A 25,752-nucleotide genomic window follows, 5' to 3' on the forward strand; every position below is an offset into this window, starting at 1 on the left:
CTGAAGTTTGCCAGTGAACACCTGGATGATGCCGAGAGTGATTGGGAGAAGGTGCTGTGGTCAGATGAGACAAAAATTGAGCTCTTTGGCATGAACTCAACTCGCCGTGTTTGGAGGAAGAGAAATGCTGCCTATGACCCAAAGAACACCGTCCCCACTGTCAAGCATGGAGGTGGAAATGTTATGTTTTGGGGGTGTTTCTCTGCTAAGGGCACAGGACTACTTCACCGCATCAATGGGAGAATGGATGGGGCCATGTACCGTACAATTCTGAGTGACAACCTCCTTCCCTCTGCCAGGGCCTTAAAAATGGGTCGTGGCTGGGTCTTCCAGCACGACAATGACCCAAAACATACAGCCAAGGCAACAAAGGAGTGGCTCAGGAAGAAGCACATTAGGGTCATGGAGTGGCCTAGCCAGTCACCAGACCTTAATCCCATTGAAAACTTATGGAGGGAGCTGAAGCTGCGAGTTGCCAAGCGACAGCCCAGAACTCTTAATGATTTAGAGATGATCTGAAAAGAGGAGTGGACCAAAATTCCTCCTGACATGTGTGCAAACCTCATCATCAACTACAGAAGACGTCTGACCGCTGTGCTTGCCAACAAGGGTTTTGCCACCAAGTATTAGGTCTTGTTTGCCAGAGGGATTAAATACTTATTTCCCTCTGCAGAATGCAAATAAATTCATATACTTTCCACAATGTGATTTTCCGGATTTAATTTGTGATGTGCTATCTCTCACTGTTACTAATAACCTACCCTTCAATTATGGGCTGCTCATGTCTTTGTCAGTGGGCAAACTTACAAAATCAGCAAGGGATCAAATACTTATTTCCACCACTGTATACAGTGCAGAGATCAAACCTCTCAAGGTGGGATGCTCGGTCCAAAGAAACTCCAGGGCCCCTAGGCCCTGCTTAACCGTTCTTATAGGGTGGACCTTCAGATTTTTAAGCAAGTAATCAAATCCCCTAAAGGAAGGCATTACACTGAAACGTGGTTATATTGGGTTTTTACAGCACTATTTTTTGAATGACTGGAGTATTGTTTCACATAATTTATTGCTATTTATTAGATTATTGAGTACAATGTGTTTTGATTGTTAAAATTTTTCTATATTACTTTGTACTGGGTTTTACACCACCATCTCCTTCCTAAATGATTTACTCTATGGTGGTTCCTACCTCTTATTTCAAAATTATATTTTATATTACCTGAATAGATTACCTGGACAGCAGCCCATGCCAGCAAAGCAGGAGAAATGATACCGGCAGAAATCCATCAGGAGATCATAGTCAGTTATCTCCCTCTCAGCCACATCGCAGCTCAGATATATGACCTCTGGACTGGAATCAAGTGGGGGGAACAAATCTATTTTTCAGATCCAGATGCTTTAAAGGTCTGCATAAAATTCAGCTTTTTTCACATAATTCCTACATGACAAACCCAAAGACTCTTCTTTTTATTGGGATATGTTTTCGAAGTTAACTTCTGTTCTTTTCTGATTCTAAGAACTCAAATTCAGCAACCAGCATAAGATTTGTACTGCCCTTATATTATTTTAGGGGTCGATATTAGCTGGTGGTGGCAGGGGCAGGCCAAGACAGTCTGCCGCCTGACATGAGGGGATGTCTGCCGCATCTGCTCCACTCTGCTCCCTGGTTCCACTCTCCCCCCTCCCCCCCCAGTCTGACATCTTCCCCCTTCCTTCCTTTCCCAAATTTACCTTCTTTTCCGGCTTTCCAAAAGTCGGGACAGCAGCAGTTCCCATATGCAGCCATGCCGCCGTCCTCGGCCTCTTCTCTATGCTGCAGTCCACCCCTCCTCTGAGGAAACAGGAAGTACATCAGAGAGGCGGGCCATAAGAGAGAAGGGCTTGACGGTAGGGCAGCATATGGGAAGTGCTGCCGCCATGACGTTTGGAAAGCAAGAAAAGAATGTAAATTTGGGGAAGGAAGGGTGGGGATTGATGCCAGAGGGTGGCGGGCATAGGACTGGATGCTACTCCAAAAGAGTACCGCCTGAGGCCCCCCACCTCAGATAGCCAAATGTTAGGGCTGCCACTGGGTGGTGGTCAGCATTTTGCTGACTGTTGCCAGCTTTATTTCCAGATATTCAATACTGGGTCATATCCAGGAACCTGCACTGAATATCAGGGCATACTCGGGTGACTAAAATGTAACCAGTTAAGTGCGATATTCAGTACTTAACTGGCTATGATGAATCACATAAAGATAGGATTGTGTTCTAAGCAGTCCTATTTATGCGCTATCATAGCTGGTTAAGGGCTGAATATTGGCACTTATCCATCTAAGTGCCATTTCTGATCACGACAAGCCCATAAAGTAGCCGCTTTCAGCATAGGTGCTAACCAGTCATTTTCAGGGGCACCATCTGGTTAAATGCCACTGAATATGCCCGCTAAACCCTCAGACTAGTGATTTAAATGGCCAGGAGCCATTTCTGGCTATTTATCACTTTGAATATCAACCCTATTTTTATTTATTTAAGGGGTTCTTTTACACAGGCATGCTAGCGGTTTTAGTGTGCGCTAATGATTAGCACACACTAAACACTAGAGATGCCCATAGAAATATATGGGCATCTCTAACATTTAGCGCGTGCTTATTTTTAGCACATGTAAAAAATGCTAGCACGCCTTTGCAAAAGGACCCCTTAGTTATTAGGATTTATGTACCATCTTTTTGAAGGAATTCACCCAAGGCAGTGTACAGCAAGAATAAGTCAAACAGGCAATAGATAATTACAGCAGTAAAAATATTCAAATAATAAATATGGCATAGTATGCTACATTCTAATGTCAACACTATACCCAATAACACATTTTAATAGACAGCATAAGGTGCTAGCAAAGATGAAACATATAGAAACAGAAGATGGAGTAACATGAGTTAGAAAATAAGGGGACTAATTTAAGGAAAGTTCCATGTGAAGTCAGAAAGGTGCATGAATACAATCTCAGCTAGGATAGGAGTGGATAAGCAAGTCCTGCTACAGTATGTGCAGCCGGTGTCACTCCTTGTGTGTGTGACTAGCAAGTTAGTTACTTCTATTAAAGGCCTGGTTGAAGAGCCAAGCTTTCACCTGCTTCCTGAAGTGGAGATAGTCTCGTGTTAAGCAAAGCTTTGCAGGGAGTGAATTCCAGAGTGTGGAGGCTACTCAGAGAACGCTCGCTGGCGGGTATCACATCGTGTGATGTCCTTTGGAGAGGGTGTGGTTAGGGGTACTCCTTGGGAGGACCTTGGAGGTGTGTAGAGGGAGATTCTGTTCTTCAAGCACTCTGGACCATTTCCTATAAGGGACTTGACGATCAGACATAGTTTTAAATTTAGCCCTGTACTGTACTGGTACACAGTGACGTTTTTGCAAAAATAGTGTGATGTGGTCACATCGCTTGCAACCTTCTGTTAATCTTGCTGCAGAATTCTGAATCAATTGAAGCTGATGCAGACCCTTTGTACTCAGACCAGTGTAGAGTGCATTACAGTAATCTAGTCTTGATGTTATCATGACATGCACAACTGAGACAAGACTTGTCTTCTCAATGTAAGGAGAGAGGCAGCATAGTTGTCGCAAATGATAGAAGCAGCTCTTGAAGGTTGCTTGGATTTGGGGGATCAGAGTGAGTGTTGAATCTAGCTGTATTCCAAGGTTCCTGACTTGTGATTTGAGGGGGAGTTCACATTTTCCAAAAGAGATTTTGATATCAGGTATGTGCCCACTTGTGCTGGGGACACATAGAAGCTTGGTTTTACTTGGGTTGAGGCATAATGTATTGCATTCTCTTTTCTTGTTAACCAGAAAACAGTAACTAATAGCTTGGTGTCAGCAGTTCCTGGAGCTTCCCAGTAGTAATATATATATATATATATATATATATATATACACACACCAAGTATTATGTCCTGCATTCTGTCTGATCACTGGGGACAGAAAGCTAGCAGTGATCAGCTGGAGTATTTAGAATCTGTTCTCTTTCTTTCATAGGGAACTTTGGTCAACACTTTGAAAGAGGCCCAGCCAACATCTCACATGGGAGTGCCACGGGTTTGGGAAAAGATCATGGAGAGGATAAAAGAAGTATCTGCGCAGTCTGGATTTTTTAAAAAGAAGATGCTCTCCTGGGCGATGTCTGTTAGCCTAGAGAGAAATCTCAGCAGTCCAAGGAGGTACAAACGGAGTATAAAAAACAGAGTCAGTATAAAAGAGATAGCATCCTCAGAGTCTCCAAAACAGATCATTTCCATGAGGCTCAGCAGGTGCTATAACTGGATGTAGAGCTACACAGGGCCGCCGAGAGGGGGAGGCAAGGGGGCAAAATTTTCCAGGCCTGGGCCTCCAAGTGGGGCCTGGCACCAGAGTCTCTCTCTCTCTCCTGCTTCTGACGGGACCCAAGTGATTGACAAGAGCAGGAGAGAGAAAACTGGCACCGGACCCCCCTTGGAGGCTGGGGAGGACCCGGAGGAGCATACATTGCAGGTCTTCCTCCAGCACTGCTCTTCACTGTGCCCATTGCTTGCTAAGTGGCTCCTTTTCCTTTCAGGCGCACCTGCTCGGTTTTGAAACCGAGCATGCCCTGAAAGGAAAAGCAGCCACAGGGGCAGGCAATCAGCAGAGTGAAGAGTCAGCGCTGGAGGAAGACCTCTTCTGCTGGCGGGGCCTCGGGATCCCCGCCAGGCAAGGTATTTGAACTGCAGTAGCAGCAGTGATCCGAGGGGGGCCACAGTGGTGATGATCGTGGTGGGAGGGCGGCAGCATCGACAATCATGAAGGGGGACGGCAGCGGTCCTGGGGCTACATTAACTGAAGTGCAGTAGTGCACACTAATGGTGTTAGCAAACACTCCCCTGGTGCCTAGATTTGCATGCCAGAATTTGGGCATGTTCCTGAGATGTGCATGCAAATTAATTGGCTAACAAGCCAAAGACATCAATAATTAGGTGCTAGCAATCAATTATTGACATTGATTGGCACTCATTAAAATTTGCCCACGCATCTATTCTATAAAGCATGATGCCTAACTCTAATAGTGCATAACTCAAAAAGAGGTGTGGCTATGGGTGTGTCAGGGGCGTTCCAAAAAGTTACGCACTAAGCGCAATTCTTCCTTACTAAGCGCAATTCTATATAGGGCACATGGCTTTTATAGAATTGTGCTTGGTGCCAATTTTTTTCCAGTGCTGAATTTTGAGCACTATTTATAGAATTCCCCCCACTATTAATAGATAGGTCCCATTACATAAAATGGGCCCTGTAGTAAATAACATAGTAACATAGTAGATGACGGCAGAAAAAGACCTGCATGGTCCATCTAGTCTGCCCAAGATAAACTCATATCTTGAATTTGTACCTGTCTTTCAGGGCACAGACCGTATAAGTCTGTCCAGCAGTATTTCCTGCCTCCCAACCACCAGTCCCGTCTCCCATCACCGGCTCTGGTACAGACCGTATAAGTCTGCCCTCCCCTATCCTAGCCTCCCAACCACCAACCCCTCTTCCCCCCACCTGCTCCGCCACCCAATTTCAGCTAAGCTTCTGAGGATCCATTCCTGCTGCACAGGATTCCTTTATGCATATCCCACGCATGTTTGAATTCCGTTACCGTTTTCATCTCCACCACCTCCCGAAGGGAGGGCATTCCAAGCATCCACCACCCTCTCCGTGAAAAAATACTTCCTGACATCTTTTTTGAGTCTGCCCCCCTTCAATCTCATTTCATGTCCTCTCGTTCTACCGCCTTCCCATCTCCGGAAAAGATTTTTTTGCGGATTAATACCTTTCAAGTATTTGAACGTCTGTATCATATCACCCCTGTTCCTCCTTTCCTCCAGGGTATACATGTTCAGGTCAGCAAGTCTTTGGTCATACGTCTTGGAACGCAAATCCCATACCATTCTCGTAGCTTTTCTTTGCACCGCTTCCATTTTTTTAACATCCTTCGCAAGGTACGGCCTCCAAAACTGAACACAATACTCCAGGTGGGGCCTCACCAACGACTTGTACAGGGGCATCAACACTTCCTTTCTTCTGCTGATCACACCTCTCTCTATACAACCTAGCAACCTTCTCGCTATGGCCACCGCCCTGTCACACTGTTTCGTCGCCTTCAGATCCTCGGATACTATCACCCCAAGATCCCTCTCCCCCTCAGTACCTATCAGACTCTCCCCGCCTAACACATACGTCTCTCGTGGGTTTCTACTCCCTAAATGCATCACTTTGCATTTCTTCGCATTGAATTTTAATTGCCAAACCTCAGACCATTCTTCTAGCTTCCTCAGATCCCTTTTCATGCTTTCCAATCCCTCCCGGGCGTCCACTCTGTTGCAAATCTTAGTATCATCCGCAAATAGGCAAACTTTACCTTCTAACTCTTCGGCAATGTCACTCACAAATATATTGAACAGAATCGGGCCCAGCCCCGATCCCTGAGGCACTCCGCTACTCACCTTTCCCTCCTCCGAGCGAACTCCATTTACCACCAACCTCTGTCGTCTGTCCGTCAACCAGTTCCTAATCCAGTTCACCACTTTGAGACCTATCCTCAGCCCATCTAGTTTATTTAAGAGCCTCCTGTGAGGAACCGTGTCAAAAGCTTTGCTAAAATCTAAGTAGATTACGTCTATAGCACGTTGATGATTCAATTCTCCAGTTACCCAATCAAAGAATTCAATGAGATTCGTTTGGCACGATTTCCCTCTGGTAAAACCATGTTGTCTCGGATCTTGCAGCTTGTTGGCTTCTAGGAAATTCACTATCCTTTCCTTCAGCATGGCTTCCATTACTTTTCCAATAACCGAAGTGAGGCTTACCGGCCTGTAGTTTCCAGCTTCTTCCCTATCACCACTTTTGTGAAGAGGTACCACCTCCGCCGTTCTCCAGTCCCTCGGAACCTCTCCAGTTTCCAAGGATTTATTAAACAAATCTTTAAGAGGACCCGCCAGGACCTCTCTGAGCTCCCTCAATATTCTGGGGTGGATCCCGTCCGGTCCCATGGCTTTGTCCACCTTTAGCTTTCCAAGTTGTTGATACACACTCTCTTCCGTGAACGGTGCTATATCCATTCCATTCTCAGGTGTACTTTTGCCAGTCCCTCGCGGTCCTTCTCCAGGATTTTCTTCAGTGAAAACCAAACAAAAGTATCTATTTAGTAAATTGGCTCTTTCTTCATCATTATCTACATAGCGGTTCGCTGTATCTTTTAGTCTCACAATTCCCTTTTTAGTCCTTCTTCTTTCACTAATATACCTGAAGAAATTTTTGTCGCCCCTCCTTACATTTCTAGCCATTTGTTCTTCCGCTTGCGCCTTCGCCAGACGTACCTCTCTCTTGGCTTCTTTCAGTTTCATCCGGTATTCCTCCCCGTGTTCCTCTTCTTGAGATTTTCTATATTTCTGGAACGCCAACTCTTTAGCCTTTATTTTCTCAGCCACTTGCTTGGAGAACCATATCAGTTTCCTTTTCCTCTTGCTTTTATTTACTCTCCTTACATAAAGGTCTGTGGCCCTATTTATTGCTTCTTTCAGCCTTAATAATGCACATTAATGCATGTTAGTGCACAGTAACATGATAGCACTCTGTAGTAAATCTACATTGAATGGTGTGGAGGCAGTGAATGCAAATCTTTCTCATGAATATTCATTGTGGATATCCTGAAAACCCGACTGGCTGGGCAGTGGTGTTCCTTGGTCGGCTGCCACCTGGGGCGGATTGCCGCTGTGCACCCCCCCTGGCACATCACCTCCAAGCCCCCTCCCGGGTGCATTCTTCTTACCTGCAGGGGTGCTGGGAGCATCCAAGCGGCTGTTGGCTCCGCCGGTTCCCTGCTCCCTCTGCCCTGGAACAAGAATTAACAGCAGAGGGAGCCGGCGGAGCCGACAGCCGTGCAGCTGCTTCCTGTACTCCTCCTGCAGCGTGCACCCGGGGCGAACCGCCCCGCCCTCGGTACGTCAATGTGGCTGCCTCCAGGAACAGGTTTGGGAACCACTGCACTGAATTTAAGTAATAGGTAATATAATGTAATGTAATTAATGTGTATGCAGCAGGATGGGGTTGAGACCCCATGCTATGTGGAACATCTTTGCTCTATACAGACAGTGCAGGGGTTCTCAAACCAGTCCTTGGGACACACTTAGGCAGTCAGGTTTTCAGGATACCCACAACGAATATGCATGAGATCAATTTGCACACAATAGAGGTAGGGCAAATCTCTCCATGCATATTCATTGTGGGTGTCCTAAAACCTTGACTGGCTAGGGTGCCTCCACGACCAAGTTTGGGAACCACTGACCTAACCTGTAATGAAGGAAAACTATGAAGAAACGATATAGGGATTTACACGCATTGGCTATCTGAACATCACTCTTTCTTATTATGACTGAAAGGCCACTTGTTTTTCTCACATGTAGGGGAAGTGTTCCCAGGATGTATTTTGGATGAGGTTGGAAAAGAACACATGCAGATCATATTTTCAAATCTCCATATGCCATTTTCCAAAAAAAAAAAAAAAAAAAAATCTACTCACATGAAAAGCAGGTACAAATGTACTTACCCATATTATTATTTTAAGAACGTGCGTAGTGCATGCTGCCAGTCCACTCAATATATCAGTACAGTCCGTGCAGTATAATCCCAAATCCTGTAAGTGTAATAGGTAAGTAAGATCCTACCTCAAAGAGCTTGGAGTGTAAGTGGAAGAGGTATGCGAGCCTTTGGCAACTAAACTAGAAACCTGAGTGCACAAAACATTCCATTCCAAAGGAAGGGTTATTATTTCACTTTCCCACTTTGAATTCACGTTATTATGAAAATTCAATTTGCTTTCTAATAATCTGTTACTGTATCTTTTAATATTTCCATTCAGTGGCAATCTGAAGCCTTTCCTGACTACATTAGCTGATTATTTAGTGCTTTCAAAAATCCGCAGTGCACTGGGCTTTGCTCACTGTGAAAAATACTTTTCTGGAGCTGCTCCTCTCATGACAGAGACACTGGAATTCTTCCTGGGCCTTAATATTACGTTGTATGAAGCATATGGAATGAGTGAGACCGCTGGCCCACACATCATGTCTAGTCCACAGGTCCACAAGCTTGGAAGGTAAATACTGTAAGAATAAGGATGGTAACAAAAAGCATCAAAAGAAAGATAACAACCCATTTTAATATAATTTGAAGAAGGAGAGATGGATACTTGGCCTTTTAATGACATGGTCTACTTCGGGGGTAGGCAAGCTATTGTACAGTGTGTGCCACTTTTGCCAATTGAATGACAATAAATGATCGTGTGACATCATGCATTTCCTCATTCTGTCCCGTTCTCTTCCCCACCGCTGCCGCATTAAAATTAATACCTTGAGTGGTGGGGGTGCCCAAGCCCCGTCAGTTGAAGATTTTATCTGCTTGAGCTCCCCATGCTGTCGGAGTGGGGAAGTCAGCGAAGCATCTAGCTGCTGATGCCAGCACGCCCTGGGCATGCTCAGTTAATGAACTGAGCATGCACGGGGGTCCTGTGTCAGCAGCTAGAAGCATGCTACTGACTTCCCCTCTGCTCTGACAACCACCATGCATGCCACACAAAATCTCTTGGCATACCACCTTGTGGCACGTGGTAACATAGTAAATGAAGGCAGATAAAGTCCTGAACAGTCCATTCAGTCTGCCCAACAAAATAAACTCATTTTACATGGTATGTAATAATTTATATGTATTTCTGAGTTTGATTTGTCCCTGACTTTCTCAGGGCACAGACCGTAGAAGTTTGCCCTGCACTGGTTTTATTCTCCAAATACCAGCGTCGCCACCCAATATCCGCTAAGATTCCATTGATCCATTCCTTCTAAACAGGATTCCTTTGTGTTTATCCCATGCATGTTTGAATTCCATTACCGTTTTCATCTCCACCACCTCCCGCGGACACATGTGCCATAGGTTGCTGACCCCTGGTCTACTTTATGGCATTCTTTAGGTCTATGCTCAATTTTTTTTATTTTTTTTTTATTTATTACAATAAGTAACATAACAAACTATAACATCTCTGAAATACATTTCACTCTGGAGAACAAACTCTACAGACATTATTAATAAAAGCTTTCTGTACTGTTAATTACACAAAAACATTTCAGCCCACATTATTTTCATCCTTGACTGATACACCCCTCCCCGATGCCCTCAACCCCCCCCCCCCCCCCCCCCACTGCCCCTCCTTGGCTCCCAGTCAGGTGAGAAACCTCGTTGTAGTAGCAGCTGAAGTTGTGGTGGTGGCAACACATCAACACATCAGGAAAGTTCTTCTATTTTTCAGTATGTTAGACTGGTACCTTTGCCCTGCATAACAGACATCCAGGTGCTCCGTTTCCTTAATCCCCAACATTCTAACAATCCATAACTTATTGTAACATTGTTGTAGCCATCTTGTCCCATGTTGCTTTGTAATACTTGATGTTGTCTTTCCCCTCTATTGATAATAGCACTAAATCTCTGGAATGCCCTTCTGGTAGAGCTCCTGTGTCCTGGGACTGGGTTATCTTGTTAATGCAATCACCAGGGTCCCAACAGGAGCAAGAGGGAGACAGACGCCGGCACCAGGCCTCCCTTTGAGACCGGGCCCAGGCAATTTTGCCCCCAGTCCCCCCTTTCGGCGACCCTGGAGAGGGGGCCCCAAAGTCCGCATGCAGGTTATTCTTTCTTCAACTTGAGTCAGGCCTGGGGGCCCACAGTAATGATCCTGTTTTCCACCCTCTAACGCCTGCCCTGCTGATGGGGAGCTTATTGTATAAGAGCACCTGGGTGCCCAGATTCTGTTATAGAACACTAGCGTAACCTAGTGCTGGCGCACCTTACCTTTATGGCCTGCAATTACACTACCATACAACGGAGAGGGTCAGAGTACACAGCACAAACAGTCCAAAAAGAAGCACAAAGGGCGCTCAAGAATGGAACCAGTACACTTTATTAATGACCTGACACGGGCCATGTTTCGGCGTAAACCAACACCAGCCTCAGGGGCCAATCAACCAAGCTTGCTGAATATTAAAGTTATTGCTCACAAAATAGGGTTCATCACAGTGGAAGTCTGCTCTAAAGATAATGAATTCATAGTGCGGAGCTTGGTTGATTGACTCCTGAGGCAGGTGTGGGTTTATGCCGAAACACAACCCATGTTGGGTCATTAATAAAGTGTACTGATTCCATTCTTGAGAGCCCTTTGTGCTTCTTGTTAGACTGCAGTTACACTAGCCATAGATGTGGCCTAACTGTGGTCACTTTAATGTGACCGGGATGTGCATAACTTATAGTATTCTCCAAGTCCCACATATACTTATGTACTGCCCATACTCCATAAGACTAAGTGTGGGAACAGGATCAGGCTCTTCAAATCAGACCAAAGATGTTCAATGTAAATTGCAAATTTTTATTGAGGGTGACTCAACACTGTACCACATTTTGGCACTGAACTTGCCTTCTTCAGGAGTCTTAATAAATGTGTCAGACAATCGCTATTATTTTGTCTTCAGTGATGGATGTTTTAAATATAAAATATAGTGGTCTTTAAAAAGGCCATGAGTGTTGTGAGTAGTTTCGCTTCTGGACGCCACTGGAAGGCTAGAAAGAAATATGGTACCGTGTTTAGTCACCCTCAATAAAAGTTTACAATTTACATTGAGCGTCTTTGGTCTGATTTGAAGAGCCTGATCCTGTTCCCACATTTCGTTTTATTGTGTGATTCCCTGTGGGACCTTGGTGTTCTTTCCACTCTTGTGGTTTTCCTGCATCTGCCCATACTCCACCCATGTGTATGCCCCCTTGCATCGATATGCTACAGAATAGTATTAGAATAACTTAGCGGGAACAATGCAGAATACTAGCACTTATGTGCATAAATGCAAACTTACCCATTAAAGTGCCAAAAGGGCACCTATGCACTATTACATAGTAACATAGTAGATGACAACAGAAAAAGACCTGCATGGTCCATCCAGTCTGCCCAACAAGATAAACTCATATGTGCTACTTTTTGTGTATACCTTACCTTGATTTGTATCTGTCATTTTCAGGGCACAGACCATAGAAGTCTGCTCAGCACTAGCCCTGCCTCCACCACCGGGGGCAAGAACAGTTTCATTTTTGTCTTGTTTGTAAGCTCCCTCTTTTCCTGCTAACTCCCCTATCCTAGATCTCATACCTCTTTAACCTTGAGGGATGTCTTATTTGAGACAAACTCTCAGCACTGCTTTTTAGTCTGAAGAGACTACAGACAACTTTTTCTCCTTCTAGAACTTGTGTGCACTGTCTGAGCAGCATGCTAGAATCCGACTGACACCACCACACAAGAGAATTGATGTGCAATTTCCTCTTCTATATGGCTGTGTGATCCCTGGGACTTGCTGAGACAAAGTTTCATCTAAGACACGACTTTTAATATCAAAATACATGTAGCTAAAATATATGTCCTTTGATTTCTGTGCACTTGATTCTGTGTTTTTGTTTTAGTTGTGGCAAACCAGTACCTGGCTGTAAAGTGAAATTATCTAATGAAGATTCGGATGGCAATGGAGAAATTTGTTTCTGGGGGAGAACTGTTTTCATGGGATATTTAAATATGGAAGAAAAAACAAGAGAAGTTTTTGATGACGAAGGCTGGCTGCATTCAGGGGACTTAGGAAAACTAGACAAGGAAGGTTTCCTGTATGTGACTGGAAGAATTAAAGGTAAAATATGAGGCCAACATGCCACTGAGATTAATAACTTATTCCACAACAGCTCTTTGCGAGATTTGCTTGAGAATATCTGAACATGAATTTCCTTTTGGGTACCCAATCTGTTAGAGATTGTACCTGTCCTATGAAATGATGGGAAGGGAGAAAACTCCAAAATACCACCATGCTGCTGGCATTGAACATATGAGTGTCTCAAGGGTGAATTAACTAATTCCTCAGTACACAAAACTTTACCAAGCAATTTGGTAACAACATGACTACAAGTGAAGGAGTAACCAGTAGCCAACTGGCTAGAGTAGTAGGTTGAGAATAGGGAAAACCAGGATTCAAATCTCATGTCTTCCACTGGTGCTCCTTGTGATTTGGGGCAAGTCACTTCACCTTCTATTGCCTCAGGTACAACTTAGATTATAAGCTGTCCAGGTAATAAAAACAAAGCAACTATTGAAGGAATTGGGAATGTCCCGAGCTGGACGTCTCAAATTCCATCTCAACATTCCATGTAAAACAGACCTTTGAATGGTTCTTATTTGCCACCATTATTTGGTATGTTTCCATGTTACATTCCTGTGCCCCTCACCTAGCATTTTAATTAGAATGTGGCTATTAACCACTCATGTTATTCAAACGTTTCAATTTCACAGAACACCAGGACTTTGGCTAGAGAAAAACATATGATTTAGGGCTATGAAAAGTAGCACCGAAATAAAACGTAGGTATTATAAGCCAACAGCTGTTACAAGAGCTGGTCCAAGTCTATTCCCCAAATTGTTATACACAAACTAGAAGTTAATGAGCATCAGTCAGTCGAGAGAGTGACCGAATACTACTTTGCTATTCATCTTGGAAATGTCAATGTTGGGTCTTCATGGGGTAATTTTATAAAGCATTTGGGAATGTAAAAGCATGCTTTTCATGTGGAAAATGGTTATTATAACATTGCATGGGAGTGTACACATATATAACTTTGCATGCCGACAAAAGCATTAGGGGGTCTGTGTAAATCTGGGTGAATTGTGTCCCCTGCTTCTTCAGAACAGGTGTATATGTATGTGAGAAAATTTGTGCAATGTGGGAGTAATTTCATAACATGGAGCTTATGTGAAATGTCAGAAAGCACATATTATATGCCTGATTTCTAAAGGCAAAATAGGGTCTGAGCACTCACCCCAATAGTGTGCAAATTCTCACTCAGATTTATAGCTGCTTGAAGAATGGGTCAGTATGTGTGTGTTCTCTGCTAGAAAGGGAAATGGGACTTGATACACTGCTTTTCTGAGGTTTTTGCAACTACATTCAAGGTGGTTTACATGTATTTAGGTACTTATTTTGTACCAGGGGCAATGGGGGATTAAGTGACTTGCCCAGGGTCACAGGGAGCTGCAGTGGGAATTGAACTCAGTTCCTCAGGCTCAAAGTCCACTGCGCTAACCACTAGGCTACTCTTCCACACCTTCTACTTTTTGGAGCCTTTTCTACAGAATGCCTTCCCCCTGACCCTTCGCACAGAGCAATCTTTCAGCATATCCAAACTTAAATTAAAGAGTTATTTTTTTTACCCTTGTGTCAGTGATGGGGGGTGTCTGCATTGGGCAATGCAGTGGCCAATTGCTATCTTGTAGTTTGCATGTCCCTTCGGAATCAATGATACCTATTCTGTATCTTATGGTTTTCCTTTCTGCCTGCTTGAACTTTTATTGTAAATCACTTTGATTTGCTTTGTAACTAATGACGATCCATTATGTTAATCATATAATCTATTATGTAATCCATGTACTCCATTTAATATCAACTGTACCTTTTTACTCTGGAGTGGCAAATGCCATGAAGGAACATTGTAGGCCACATTGAGCCTGCAAATAGGTGGGAAAATGTGGGATACAAATGCAACTAAAGGAGATTTTATCAAATGTCAATAAACCACAAATCATATGGTGGCAATTCTCTAAATTGGTGCCATAAATTAGGCACCACAGAAAGCCACACTTAACGCTTATTCTATAATGGCGTTTAGGCATACCTAAGTATTATAGGATACAGTTATAAGGTGACACTGGTACGCAGTCCCTTGTGTCAACTCAATGACAGGCATAACTGGGCGCACCTAAGTACACCGTGCCACATACACATCTTGTATTATTCTATAAGTTGTGCATGACACTAGGCGAAATGCCCAAGACATACCCGTGATCCACCCACATTAATGGAAACACTACAGCAGATAAGAGCCAAATGGTCCATCCAGTCTGCCTATCCGCACCATCCACTATCTCTTCCTTTCCCTAATGGATCCCACATGCCTGACCCACGCTTTCTTAAATTCAGGCACCGTCTTTGTATCCACCACCTCTACCGAGAGGGAATTCCACGCGTCCACCACCGTTTCCATGAAAAAGTATTTCCTTAGATTACTCCTGAGTCTTTAACCTCTTAACTTTATCCTATGCCCTCTCATACCAGAGATTTCCTTCATTTGAAAGAGGCTCACCTCCTATACATTAATGCCACAGAAGTACTGAAATATCTCTATCATATCCCCTCTCTCCTGCCTTTCTTCCAGAGTATACGTGGGGGGGCATTTTCGAATGGGGACGACCATCTCTAATGGCGGCCATCTCTAAGGACGGTGCCGCGAAGGGGTGGGGCAACCCGTATTATCAAAACAAGATGGACGCCCATCTTTTGTTTCGATAATACATCCGGGGGATGCCCAAATCTTGACATTTAGGTCGACCTTAGAGATGGCCGTCCTTAGGTCGTTTTTGAGATGGTTGTCCTCGGTTTTCAGCGATAATGGAAACCAAAGACATTTATCTCAAAAAACGTCCAAATCCAAGCCCTTTGGTTGTGGGAGAAGCCAGCATTTGTAGTGCACTGCTCTCCCTCACATGCCAGGACACCAACCTGGCACCCTAGGGGGCATTGCAGTGGACTTCACAAATTGCTCCCAGGTGCATAGCTCCCTTACCTTGGGTGCTGAGCCCCCCAACCCCCCCCCCCCCCCCCCCCAGGTCCGCCTGCCTGAAGTACACTGCACCTACTACAACTGCTCCAGGTACCTGTATACTGCTGCGATGGACCCGAGTATGGCATTTGAGGCTGGCATAGAGGCTGGCAAAAAAGTATTTTAAAACTTTTTTTATGGTGGGAGGGGGTTAGTGACCACTGGGGGAGTAAGGGGAGGTCATCCCCGATTCCCTCCGGTGGTCATCTGGTCAGTTCGGGCACCTTTTTGAGGCTTGGTCATGAAAAAAAAATGGACCAAGTAAAGTCGGCCAAGTGCTAGTCAGGGACACCCTTCTTTTTTCTATTATTGGCCGAGGACGACCATCTCCTAATCACGCCCCAGTCCCACCTTCGCTACCCTGCCGACATGCCCCCGTGAACTTTGGTCATCCCCGCAACGGAAAGCAGTCGAGGGTGTCCAAAAATCGGCTTTCGATTATGCCGATTTGGACGACCTAACGAGAAGGACGCCCATCTCCCGATTTGTGTCGAAAGATAGGCGCCCTTCTCTTTTGAAAATAAGCATGATAGTGAAGTGTACAAGTCTGTCCCCATACGTTTTATGAAAGAGACCACTGACCAATTTTGTAGCCTCTGCACCGACTCCATCCTGTTTACATCTTTTCATAGGTGTGGTCTTCCCACCCATTTGTGCACTAAAGCTTAGTGCACATTAATGGACATTAGCACGTGCTAAGTGTCATCTGACCCATAGATATTAAATGGGACACACAGCATTTAGCGTGCACTCATTCCATTAGTGCATGCTAAGCTTTAGTAAACAATCCCCTAAGGGACTCAAGTGTGCATTTTAGAGAATAGCACCCAGTGCTTGTGTGTGTAACTACCAGTTATTGGTGCCAATCACGAGCATAAGAGCTGTTATTATATAAATATATGCATATGATTGGCATCTAACTTTAGCCACAGCTTACAGAATTGCCCTTTATGCCAGATTCTATATGTCACGCCTAGCATGCCGCGCCTAAATCGAAGTGTATTTCATAACAATGCGCATAACTTAATTGGCTTAACAAGCTAATCAGTGTTGATAACAGCACTTAACAATAATGAGCACTACTTGGCAATAATTAGAATTTATGTGCATAACTCGCTAAGCATATGCTGTAACTCACTGCGCCTAAATTCTAATGTGCACATCCAAAAAGGGGCGTGGTAATTGGCAAGGTGTGGGTTTCCCCAAATTTACATGTATTGTTATAGAATATGGCCAGTCCACGTAAATCTATGTGAAGGGATTTACACCAATGTTTTTGTTGGTGTAAATGGATGCGCATAGTTTTAGGTGCTGGGATATCAACTAAGCTTATTCTATATACCGCGCCTAAATCTTATAGAATACGCTTAGGTGAAAATTATTTCCCTGTAGATTTTCCAGGCGACATATATAGAATCCTCCCTTTATGTGTACATGTGATGTACACCCATGTTTTATAAAATATACAAATCCACCCCAGCTCTGCCCAAACTATCCTCCTAGGAATGCCCTTCTCACAGATCATGCAAAAGCACATGTGCTCTTGGCCGCATGTGTATCTGTACACATAGGGCTACATTATATATATGGTGCCTGAAAAATCAGCACTGAAAAATGCCCGCTTAAGCAGTATTCTATAAGCCACGCCTAAAGTTGAGCACAGTTTATAGAATAAATGCTTAAGCGGAGAGGTCACACACACTCTCTCTCACAGACACACACTCGCACACAGTCTCACTCACTCTGTCACACACACACACTCGCAAATTCACTCTCTCTCTCTCATACAGTCACTCACACACACTCTCTCAAACATACACACTCCGAGGAAAACCTTGCTAGCGCCCGTTTCATTTGTGCCTGAAACGGGCCTTTTCTAATTTCTACTAGTATAACATGAATTTGAATTAAAGAAATAAACAAGCGATTAAATCCTAATAGGCAAAAACAAATATTAATTATTTAGTCCACAATTACTGATCCAAGATCTAGGAAATTTAAATTTTAAACTCAATAAATTGATTGAAACAATTGCAAACTAGAGCAGAGGGAACCTGAGTGAAGCAGCCGAGACTAAGCGCTACGATCAAGAACTGTTACAACATTATTCTTTAGAAGAAGTAAATTCTACCAATTTTCCTGGGTCAAAAAACATATAATTTGTAGAATTCAGAGAAACATTGCATTTACAAGGAAATTTTAAAAGGAAAGTCCCTCCTATTCGAAGAACTCTTGCTTTTAATAATAGAAACTCTTTTCTTCTTCTTTGTGTGTCTCTCGAGAGATCCAGAAAAATCTGTACTTTTGATCCCAGGAATAGTGAGTTCATGTGGCGGAAGTAAAGTCTAAATATGTTATTTCGACCTAGCTCCAGAGCAAATGTAACCAACAGTGTTGTTCTTTCTGTTATGACTTCCATAGAGTTCTCAAGAAAATCAGCTCCTTGTGACTCTGGGCAAGTCACTTAACCCTCCATTGCCCCATGTAAGCCGCATTGAGCCTGCCATGAGTGGGAAAGCGCGGGGTACAAATGTAACAAAAAAAAAAAAATCAACTGTCAGGGATTGGCAGGGTCCCTCGAGCTACAGGTCTCTTCTAAAATCACCAATTTCAGTAGAAATCAACACTTACTATAGTAGTCAGTAACACTCTCCTCGTTGCTTTACCAGGGCTTATTGTTCCAAGATGGCGTCCTCTATTTTCAAATAGATGTCATCGCGGAACATGTTCTGTACCATCATTCATGGATTGCTTAGAGGCCCATAAGTCCCAGAATTTTGCATAACTTGTGTGATTTTTGCCCCTGAAAGCTGAAATAGCGGTGGAGATATGAACAACAGCAAACTGTTACCTCTGTTTTATGCCTAGAGTTAATTATTACGGCTGGAGGGGAGAATGTGCCACCAATTCCCATTGAAGACAAAGTGAAGAAGGAGCTGCCTATTATCAGCAATGCAATGCTGATTGGAGATAAGAAGAAATTCTTATCCATGCTTCTGACCCTGAAGGTACCATTTCTCATCTGTTCTTTCAGGAGTACTGTGATTTTTTTTTTATTTTCACTACCAGCCCTCAAGTTATCAGCACTATCTTTAAAGGAAGACAATTAAAAAGCTTTAGTATTGAGGAGCCGATGCAGAAAGCTGTCTGTGCGGTTACCGCAGGTTTAATACACTTTTACTTTGGGATAGCAATGGAAAAGGTTTCAGCGTGAGTGTTAATTCACATGGAAACCCTGACCACACACGGTATTAGAATGACTGTAAATGCAGTGCATTTCCTGTCCCGCGGCATGCAAATTTAAAAAAACCAAAAGCTTTGGCCACATGATTATTGCAGGAAAAATTAAACCAGGGTCTGGGGCAGCATAGAAGGTTTATCCATCCTTTCTCTGCTCCACCAGGTGTTCGGCATCACCACTTCCCTTCCCTACTCCCAGGTGTTCAGCATCACTCCTTTCCTTCCCATCAGGTATCCAGTATCTCCCTGACCCTCTCCTTCCTTACCTCTCCAGGTATTTAGCATCTCTACTGTCCTTTCCTACCCCCATGTCCAGCATTGCTCCCTGCCAGACCTATCCTTGTCACTGCTGTTGGAGCTGCATCAGCACTAAAAAGAGTCAGGATGGCTAGTGCAGGTCCTTGAGCACACATATGCTTTCAAGGTCTGCTGCTTTCTACCCTTTCTGCACATCCTATTTTCGAGGGGGCAGAGCATGGCAGACCTTGCGCATGTGTATGTGCTTAAGGCCTGTGCTATCCACTCTGACTCTGATTTAGGGCTGCTGCTAACTGCCGTGCCTGCACTGCCACAGAATTGTGCCATACTAGGTAGACACCTAGTCTGCCTTGTGGTTGGTCCAAACTTGTTCATATCAGCTGTTCAGTGCAGTCTAGTTTTATCACATGTGTATTTTTCTTTGCATTATATACATGGATCCTCTTATGGAGACATGGAATAAAAATATTAAACCATCATAAATAAATAAATGAAGGCCATTAGGGGAGAAATCATGAATCTGACTTTCTTTGATGCATATGGGGCAGAAGGGTTTTTGGAATCCTCAATGACAGGGCCACACCAGCCTAATATTATTGCTGTTGCAGCAGTCAGAAGAGGAGTCAAACTATGCCATTATGATCAGTAGGATTGTTGTGGAAGATCCTTGGTGATGCTTGAAGTGATTCAGTATCATCTTAACCAAACAGCATTGAAAAGTAGCAAGGGTTTCACACATCTTTGATGGTAAGGTGTGTAACACATGAAACCAGGCTATTTTAGTACAAAATTAGTTCCTAGACCAAGATTTCGCTGTTAATCGAGCTTTCTTTCATTCTATAGCATGCTCCTTCTTTTCACCGAGTTCTGAACATTTGATTGGGTGGTTACCTCCAGGCCAGAGTTATTTTGATCTAAACCAACTTTTCTTCTCTTTTGTTTTTCATATTCTCCTTGCTGGATTTGAGCTTCTTCCGGAGAATTTCTATAGCCAAGTGAAGATTTCACTCTGTGGAACATATTACACACGTGTACCAGATCTATCCAGTCCTGTACAGAGACACATAACAGACAGTGTCTACTCTACTTTAGGGATTCTGAACCCAGTCCTTGGCCGCCCTTGGGATATACCTAACCATTCAGGTTTTCCGGCTACCCATACTAAATATGCACGAGATACAATCTCCATTGTAAGCAAATTTATCTCATGCATATTCATTGTGGATATCCTGAGAACCTGACTGGCTAGGTGTGGCCCGACAACTAGGGTTGAGAACCCCTGCTCTAGTTATTTATTTATGTATGCATTCTTGTATCCCACTGTCATCCAAAAACAGGTTTTGGTTTAAAGTGGCTTACAATTTACATTTTGATGAGTTACAATAATTGTTTACAGTTGGGGCATGGAAGAAAACTGTAGTTTTACCAGTTAGCTGTAGAATTTTTTAAAAGAGGTAGGTTTTCAGTTCTTTTCTGAATTGGAGATAGTTAGTGATGTTTCTTGTGGCTTTTGGTACTAAGTTCCACCATTTGGAAGCCATGTAGCTAAATCCTTCTGTGTAGATGGTTTTGTAGGTTATGTTTCTGCAGTTGGGTAGATAAAGAAGTAGGTATTCCCTGTTTTTCAAGCTAGCATTTCTTGGGGTAGTTTTATCAGATCTAGAATGTATTCAGGTGCTATTCCAAATAGTATCTTGTAAATGAGTGTACATGCTTTGAAAAGTAGGCATGCTTAGATTGGCAGCCAGTGTAGTGTTTTGAGCAGTGGGGTAGCTCTTTCGTATTTTGACTTCTTTGAATACAAGACTTGCTGCCTGTTCTGGACAGTTTGTAGTGATTTTAGTGTGCTTTCTTTGCATCCTACATATGCTGCGTTGCAGTAGTCTAGTTGTGATAGTATTGTCGATTGAACCATTATCCAGAAGGATTGTTTGGAAAAATAGTCTCTTATCTTTCTCAGGTTCCATAATGTTCTGAAGCATTTTGAAGTTATTGCTAATATTTGACTGTCCAGTGATAGGATTCCCAATATATTTAGTTTTGATTTGATTTGAAATGTTTGTCAGTTAATTGTGAAATTTTGGTGGGAGGTGGGATTGTGCGGGCTGGATAAAACCAGGAATTTGGTTGTCTCTGTTTAGTTTGAGTTTGAAAGTGGTTGCCCATTCTTCCATAAGGTCCAGTCCTTTTTTTACTCTGTCCAATATTTCAGTGATGCTGTTTTTGAAAGGTATGTAGATTGTGACATCATCTGCGTATATGTATGGGTTGAGATCCATTAGTTCGAGTTTTTTGCCAAGTGGTGCCATCATTACGTTGAACAGTATTAGTGAGAGTGGGGAGCCCTGTGGTACCCTGCATTCCGAGCTGCAGGAGGCTGATGTCTGGTTAGACATCTTTACGATATAGGATCTGGACTTTAGGAAACCACTGAACCATGTTGCCACTGCTCCACTGATTCCCATGTTGTTGAGCAGGGCCATTAATTTTGTGTGGTCTACTAGGTTGAATGAACTTGACATATCGAATAGTAATAGTACTATAATGTGACCTTTACTTATTAAACTTCTCAACTTCATTATATGGAAGATGGGTTTTGCCTGGGTTATGTTCAGCAGGGCTCCTAGAAATTGCAGTTTAAATAGCAGGTTATAGTGAGATTTGGGATGATCTATTATGAATCTTTAATTTCTAATGATTGGATGGTTGTCTTCACTGATTATTTCACCTTTTGAGGTGTGTTTTTGAGTAGCCAGCTGTCCAGATAGAAAATAACATGCTCACTTTTTGGCTGCGAAGCGAAGTCGCTTGTTTCTGAGGTATTGGAGATCTGTTGCCAGCTGGTCCTGTTACTTATGTCTTCCGTGAACCATGTCCACTGCAGTCCACTTTAGAGGCTCCGCTGATGGACCTCCGCTGGTCCAATCCAGCTCTCACTGCAGGGCTGTGGATTCGCTGCCTGTCTGCGATCGCCTCGTGGAGCATCCTGCTGGTTCATTGTTTGCTTGTGCCATGGCCGCTGTTTCCTCCATCGGAGCGCTAATCTGGACCGTGCCTTGTCTCCACAGCAGCACTTACGCTCCGCTGTTTCCACTCAACACACGAGCACAAGCCTCTCTGCTCCAAGAGGCGATTGCCGAATGGCCGTCCATACCCCCCCCGGCACTGGGTGTCCAGGCTCCACCAGTCCCATGTGGTCGTTGGCTCAGGTCCAGCGCTGGGATCCGGTTGAGGCGTCAGCTGTCAGCCCAGTCCCAGGGACAGGGCAAGAGTATGTCCATGGCGCTTGGCTGCACTCTTTCTCTGGTGCTGGCCCAGTCATTGGCCCGGTTCGCATTGCTGATTAGATTCGATGGGCTCACAGGTGATGTAAAGCCTCTGATCCTTTGCTGCCGGGTTGGAGCATCCTGGAACACAGTGAGCCGGCTCCAGGTCTCTTGGTTAGATGCTCCGGTTCTGCTCCAGCGGGAGCTCAGGGTCTGGTCTCCTGATGCTGGGTCAGATCAGGTGGCAGCAAGGCCCAAGCTTGGGTCCACTCCCGACATCACAGTCGAAACCCAGGCCAAAGTCTCGGCCTGCCTCTCAGATATCGCCGCCTGGATGTCCAACCGTTATCTGAAACTGAACATGGCAAAGACTGAGCTCCTTGTCTTCCCACCCAAACCCTCCTCTCCTCTTCCCCCACTCTCTGTCTCTGTTGACAACACCCTCATCCTCCCCGTCTCGTCAGCCCGCAATCTCGGAGTCATTTTCGACTCCTCCCTCTCCTTCTCTGCCCATATCCAGCAGACAGCTAAGACCTGTCGCTTCTTCCTCTATAATATTAGCAAAATCCGCCCATTCCTCTCTGAACAGACCACCCGAACCCTCGTCCACTCACTCGTTACCTCTTGTCTTGACTATTGCAACCTTCTCCTTGCTGGTCTCCCGCTTAGCCACCTATCCCCCCCCTTCAATCTGTCCAAAATTCCGCTGCACGTCTTATCTACCGCGTGAACCGATACTCTCATATCACCCCTCTCCTCAAGTCGCATCACTGGCTCCCGATTCGCTACCGTATTCAGTTCAAGCTTCTCCTAATGACCTTCAAATGCACTCAATCTGCAGCCCCCCCATTACCTCTCTACCCTCCTCTCCCCCTATGTCCCCACCCGTAACCTCCGCTCTCAGGACAAATCACTCCTATCTGTACCCTTCTCCACCACCGCCAACTCCAGACTCCGTCCCTTCTGCCTCGCATCACCTTATGCCTGGAACAGACTCCCCGAGCCCATACGCCATGCGCCCTCCCTGCCCATCTTTAAGTCCTTACTTAAAACCCATCTCTTCTCCCTTGCTTTTGGCACCTAACCACCTTCCCCATTCATGATACACTGACTACACTGACTACATAGTTTGTTACCTTTAGATTGTAAGCTCTCTTGAGCAGGGACTGTCCTTCCCCATGTTTTAACTTGTACAGCGCTGCGTAACCCTAGTAGCGCTATAGAAATGCTAAGTAGTAGTAGTAGACAGGCACCGGCCTCCTAGTCTGCCATCCAGGCAGATCTTATAGACTAATTACCACAAAACATATAAGGGATTTTAATATAACACAAGGCCATAACGGAGAATAATTAAGACAGGTGGTATAAGTGAGATAGTCAGAGGAACAGTTAAACGAACTAAGTAAAGCTGCACAGAGCCAGGCCTTTAAGAGAATTCCTTAGAAAAAAATCAGAGGCTGGGGACCTGGGGGAACCGGGTTCAATTTCCTCTGTAGCTCCTTGTAACCCTGGGCAAGTCACTTAGCCCTCCATTGCCCCAGGAACAATATACTACATAGACTGTGAGCCCATTAGGGACAGTGCAAGTGCCTGTACGATTATATGTAAACCACCTTAACTCATGCTCAAAAGAGGTAGTATATCAAAATTAATAAAGCAATAAAAATATTTTAAAATACATAGAATATGGAATACTCACATAGGAAATGCAGACACAAGTGCTTGATTGGTTTTCTTTTAAGGAATTTTATTTTTAGTAGATATTTTGTGTCCTCTGTGGTATGGGAGAAATGCAAAGCCTCTGCAAAGCTGGTCTTTTCAAGACCTCCTAAGTACTGAATCACACCACTGGGTGGCAGTAGCTAGCCACTCACTACCAGGAGCCTACACACCAGTAAGCGCTTTTAGCAAGCTGTTGAGGAAAAGCACCACGTCTAAAACATTCTTCTTGAAAAAGTAGAGGAGTGTGGTAGCCGTGATTTCTTGAAAAAGAAAACCTATTCTGAACCAGAGTCTAGTACAGTGTGTCTGCACACCTCAAAGGCAGGGAATAATCGCTGTGTTAGATAATTAGAGCTCTGAGGTGGGCAGAAACTATTGCAGAGGTTTTCAACCTTTTTCATCTCACGGCACACTTACACACTGTTAGCAGCCCATTTGCAGCCACCAACACTAGCACTGCCCCACTCCAGGCTCCCGCACATGCGCGGGGATGGCAATTGAACTGATCATGCGGGGGGGGGGGGGGGGGGGAGAGAGTGCCAGTGTCGGCAGCTAAAAATGTGCAGCTGACTGCTCCGGAGATGAGACTGTAGAGGGGAGGAAACTGTAGAGAGGACTTGTCAGCTGGCAGGGCCTGGGGATTCCCCCCCCCCCCCCCCAGATACACTAATGATGTGCGCTACCACTGGGTGGGCCTGAAGCAAAACTGGATGGGCTCCTGCCCACCTGTGGCTACACCACTGTTGTATGCAAATCTATTTCATGTATATTCATTGTGGATATCCTGAAAACCTGACTTGGTAGGCATGTCCTGAGGACTAGGTTGAGAACCCCTGTAATAGAGGGCTAAGGGACTTACCCAAGATCACAAGGAGCAGCAGCAGGATTTGAACCAGGATTCCCTTGTTATCAACCCAGTGCTCTAACCACAATGCTGCTCTACCACTTAGGAATGTTCATTCTAGATATCGTGAAATCTCTGGGGTCACCAGTAGCAGTTCTAGAAGCTCTCACATAAGTACCACAATCGTTATCATAAAAACCTGCAGTTAGTTGCAGCATGATGGTGTTAACATTGTTCAGTTCTCCTCTGACTGCTATTATACAAGTGGTAAGATGTGAACTTACCATAGTCATATTACAGTCGTTTTCATGAGAAAATTATGGCTGAGATTACAACTTTTATGGGTAAACAAATTTTTTAAAATTTTATTTTGTGCTGATATTTATCACCTGATCCACATTGATGCTGGCAGGCTGCGCCTGTGCTGGTTTTAACCCAGGGCATTTATGAAAGTGTAGCTCCAATTTCTGCAGGAAAAGCAGGATACAATGGAGCAAAGTTAAAACTAGATCAGGTAGCAAATGTAAAACATCAGCATGCCTTAAACTCCTGTGAATGGATAATTACAGAACAAGATCAAAGATCACATATACTCATCATTTATGGAACATTTTATCTCTTGCATTTGGTTGGAGGTTGATTTAATTTTTTTTTTTAAGAAAGAATTGACAATGCATTT

General features: G+C 44.2%; 1 protein-coding gene across 1 annotated transcript in view; it reads left to right on the top strand.

Moving 5' to 3' along the window:
- Positions 1-25,752, top strand: part of ACSBG1 (acyl-CoA synthetase bubblegum family member 1) — a 63,722-nt gene that overhangs the window by 25,279 nt on the left and 12,691 nt on the right. The window contains exons 6-10 of the mRNA XM_030191580.1: positions 1,225-1,401; positions 4,011-4,192; positions 8,887-9,120; positions 12,513-12,730; positions 18,612-18,751. Of these exons, the coding sequence (XP_030047440.1) occupies positions 1,225-1,401; positions 4,011-4,192; positions 8,887-9,120; positions 12,513-12,730; positions 18,612-18,751 (951 nt within the window). The remainder of the gene's footprint in view (positions 1-1,224; positions 1,402-4,010; positions 4,193-8,886; positions 9,121-12,512; positions 12,731-18,611; positions 18,752-25,752) is intronic.

Source organism: Microcaecilia unicolor, chromosome 1, assembly GCF_901765095.1.
Source record: "Microcaecilia unicolor chromosome 1, aMicUni1.1, whole genome shotgun sequence".
NCBI lineage: Eukaryota > Metazoa > Chordata > Amphibia > Gymnophiona > Siphonopidae > Microcaecilia > Microcaecilia unicolor.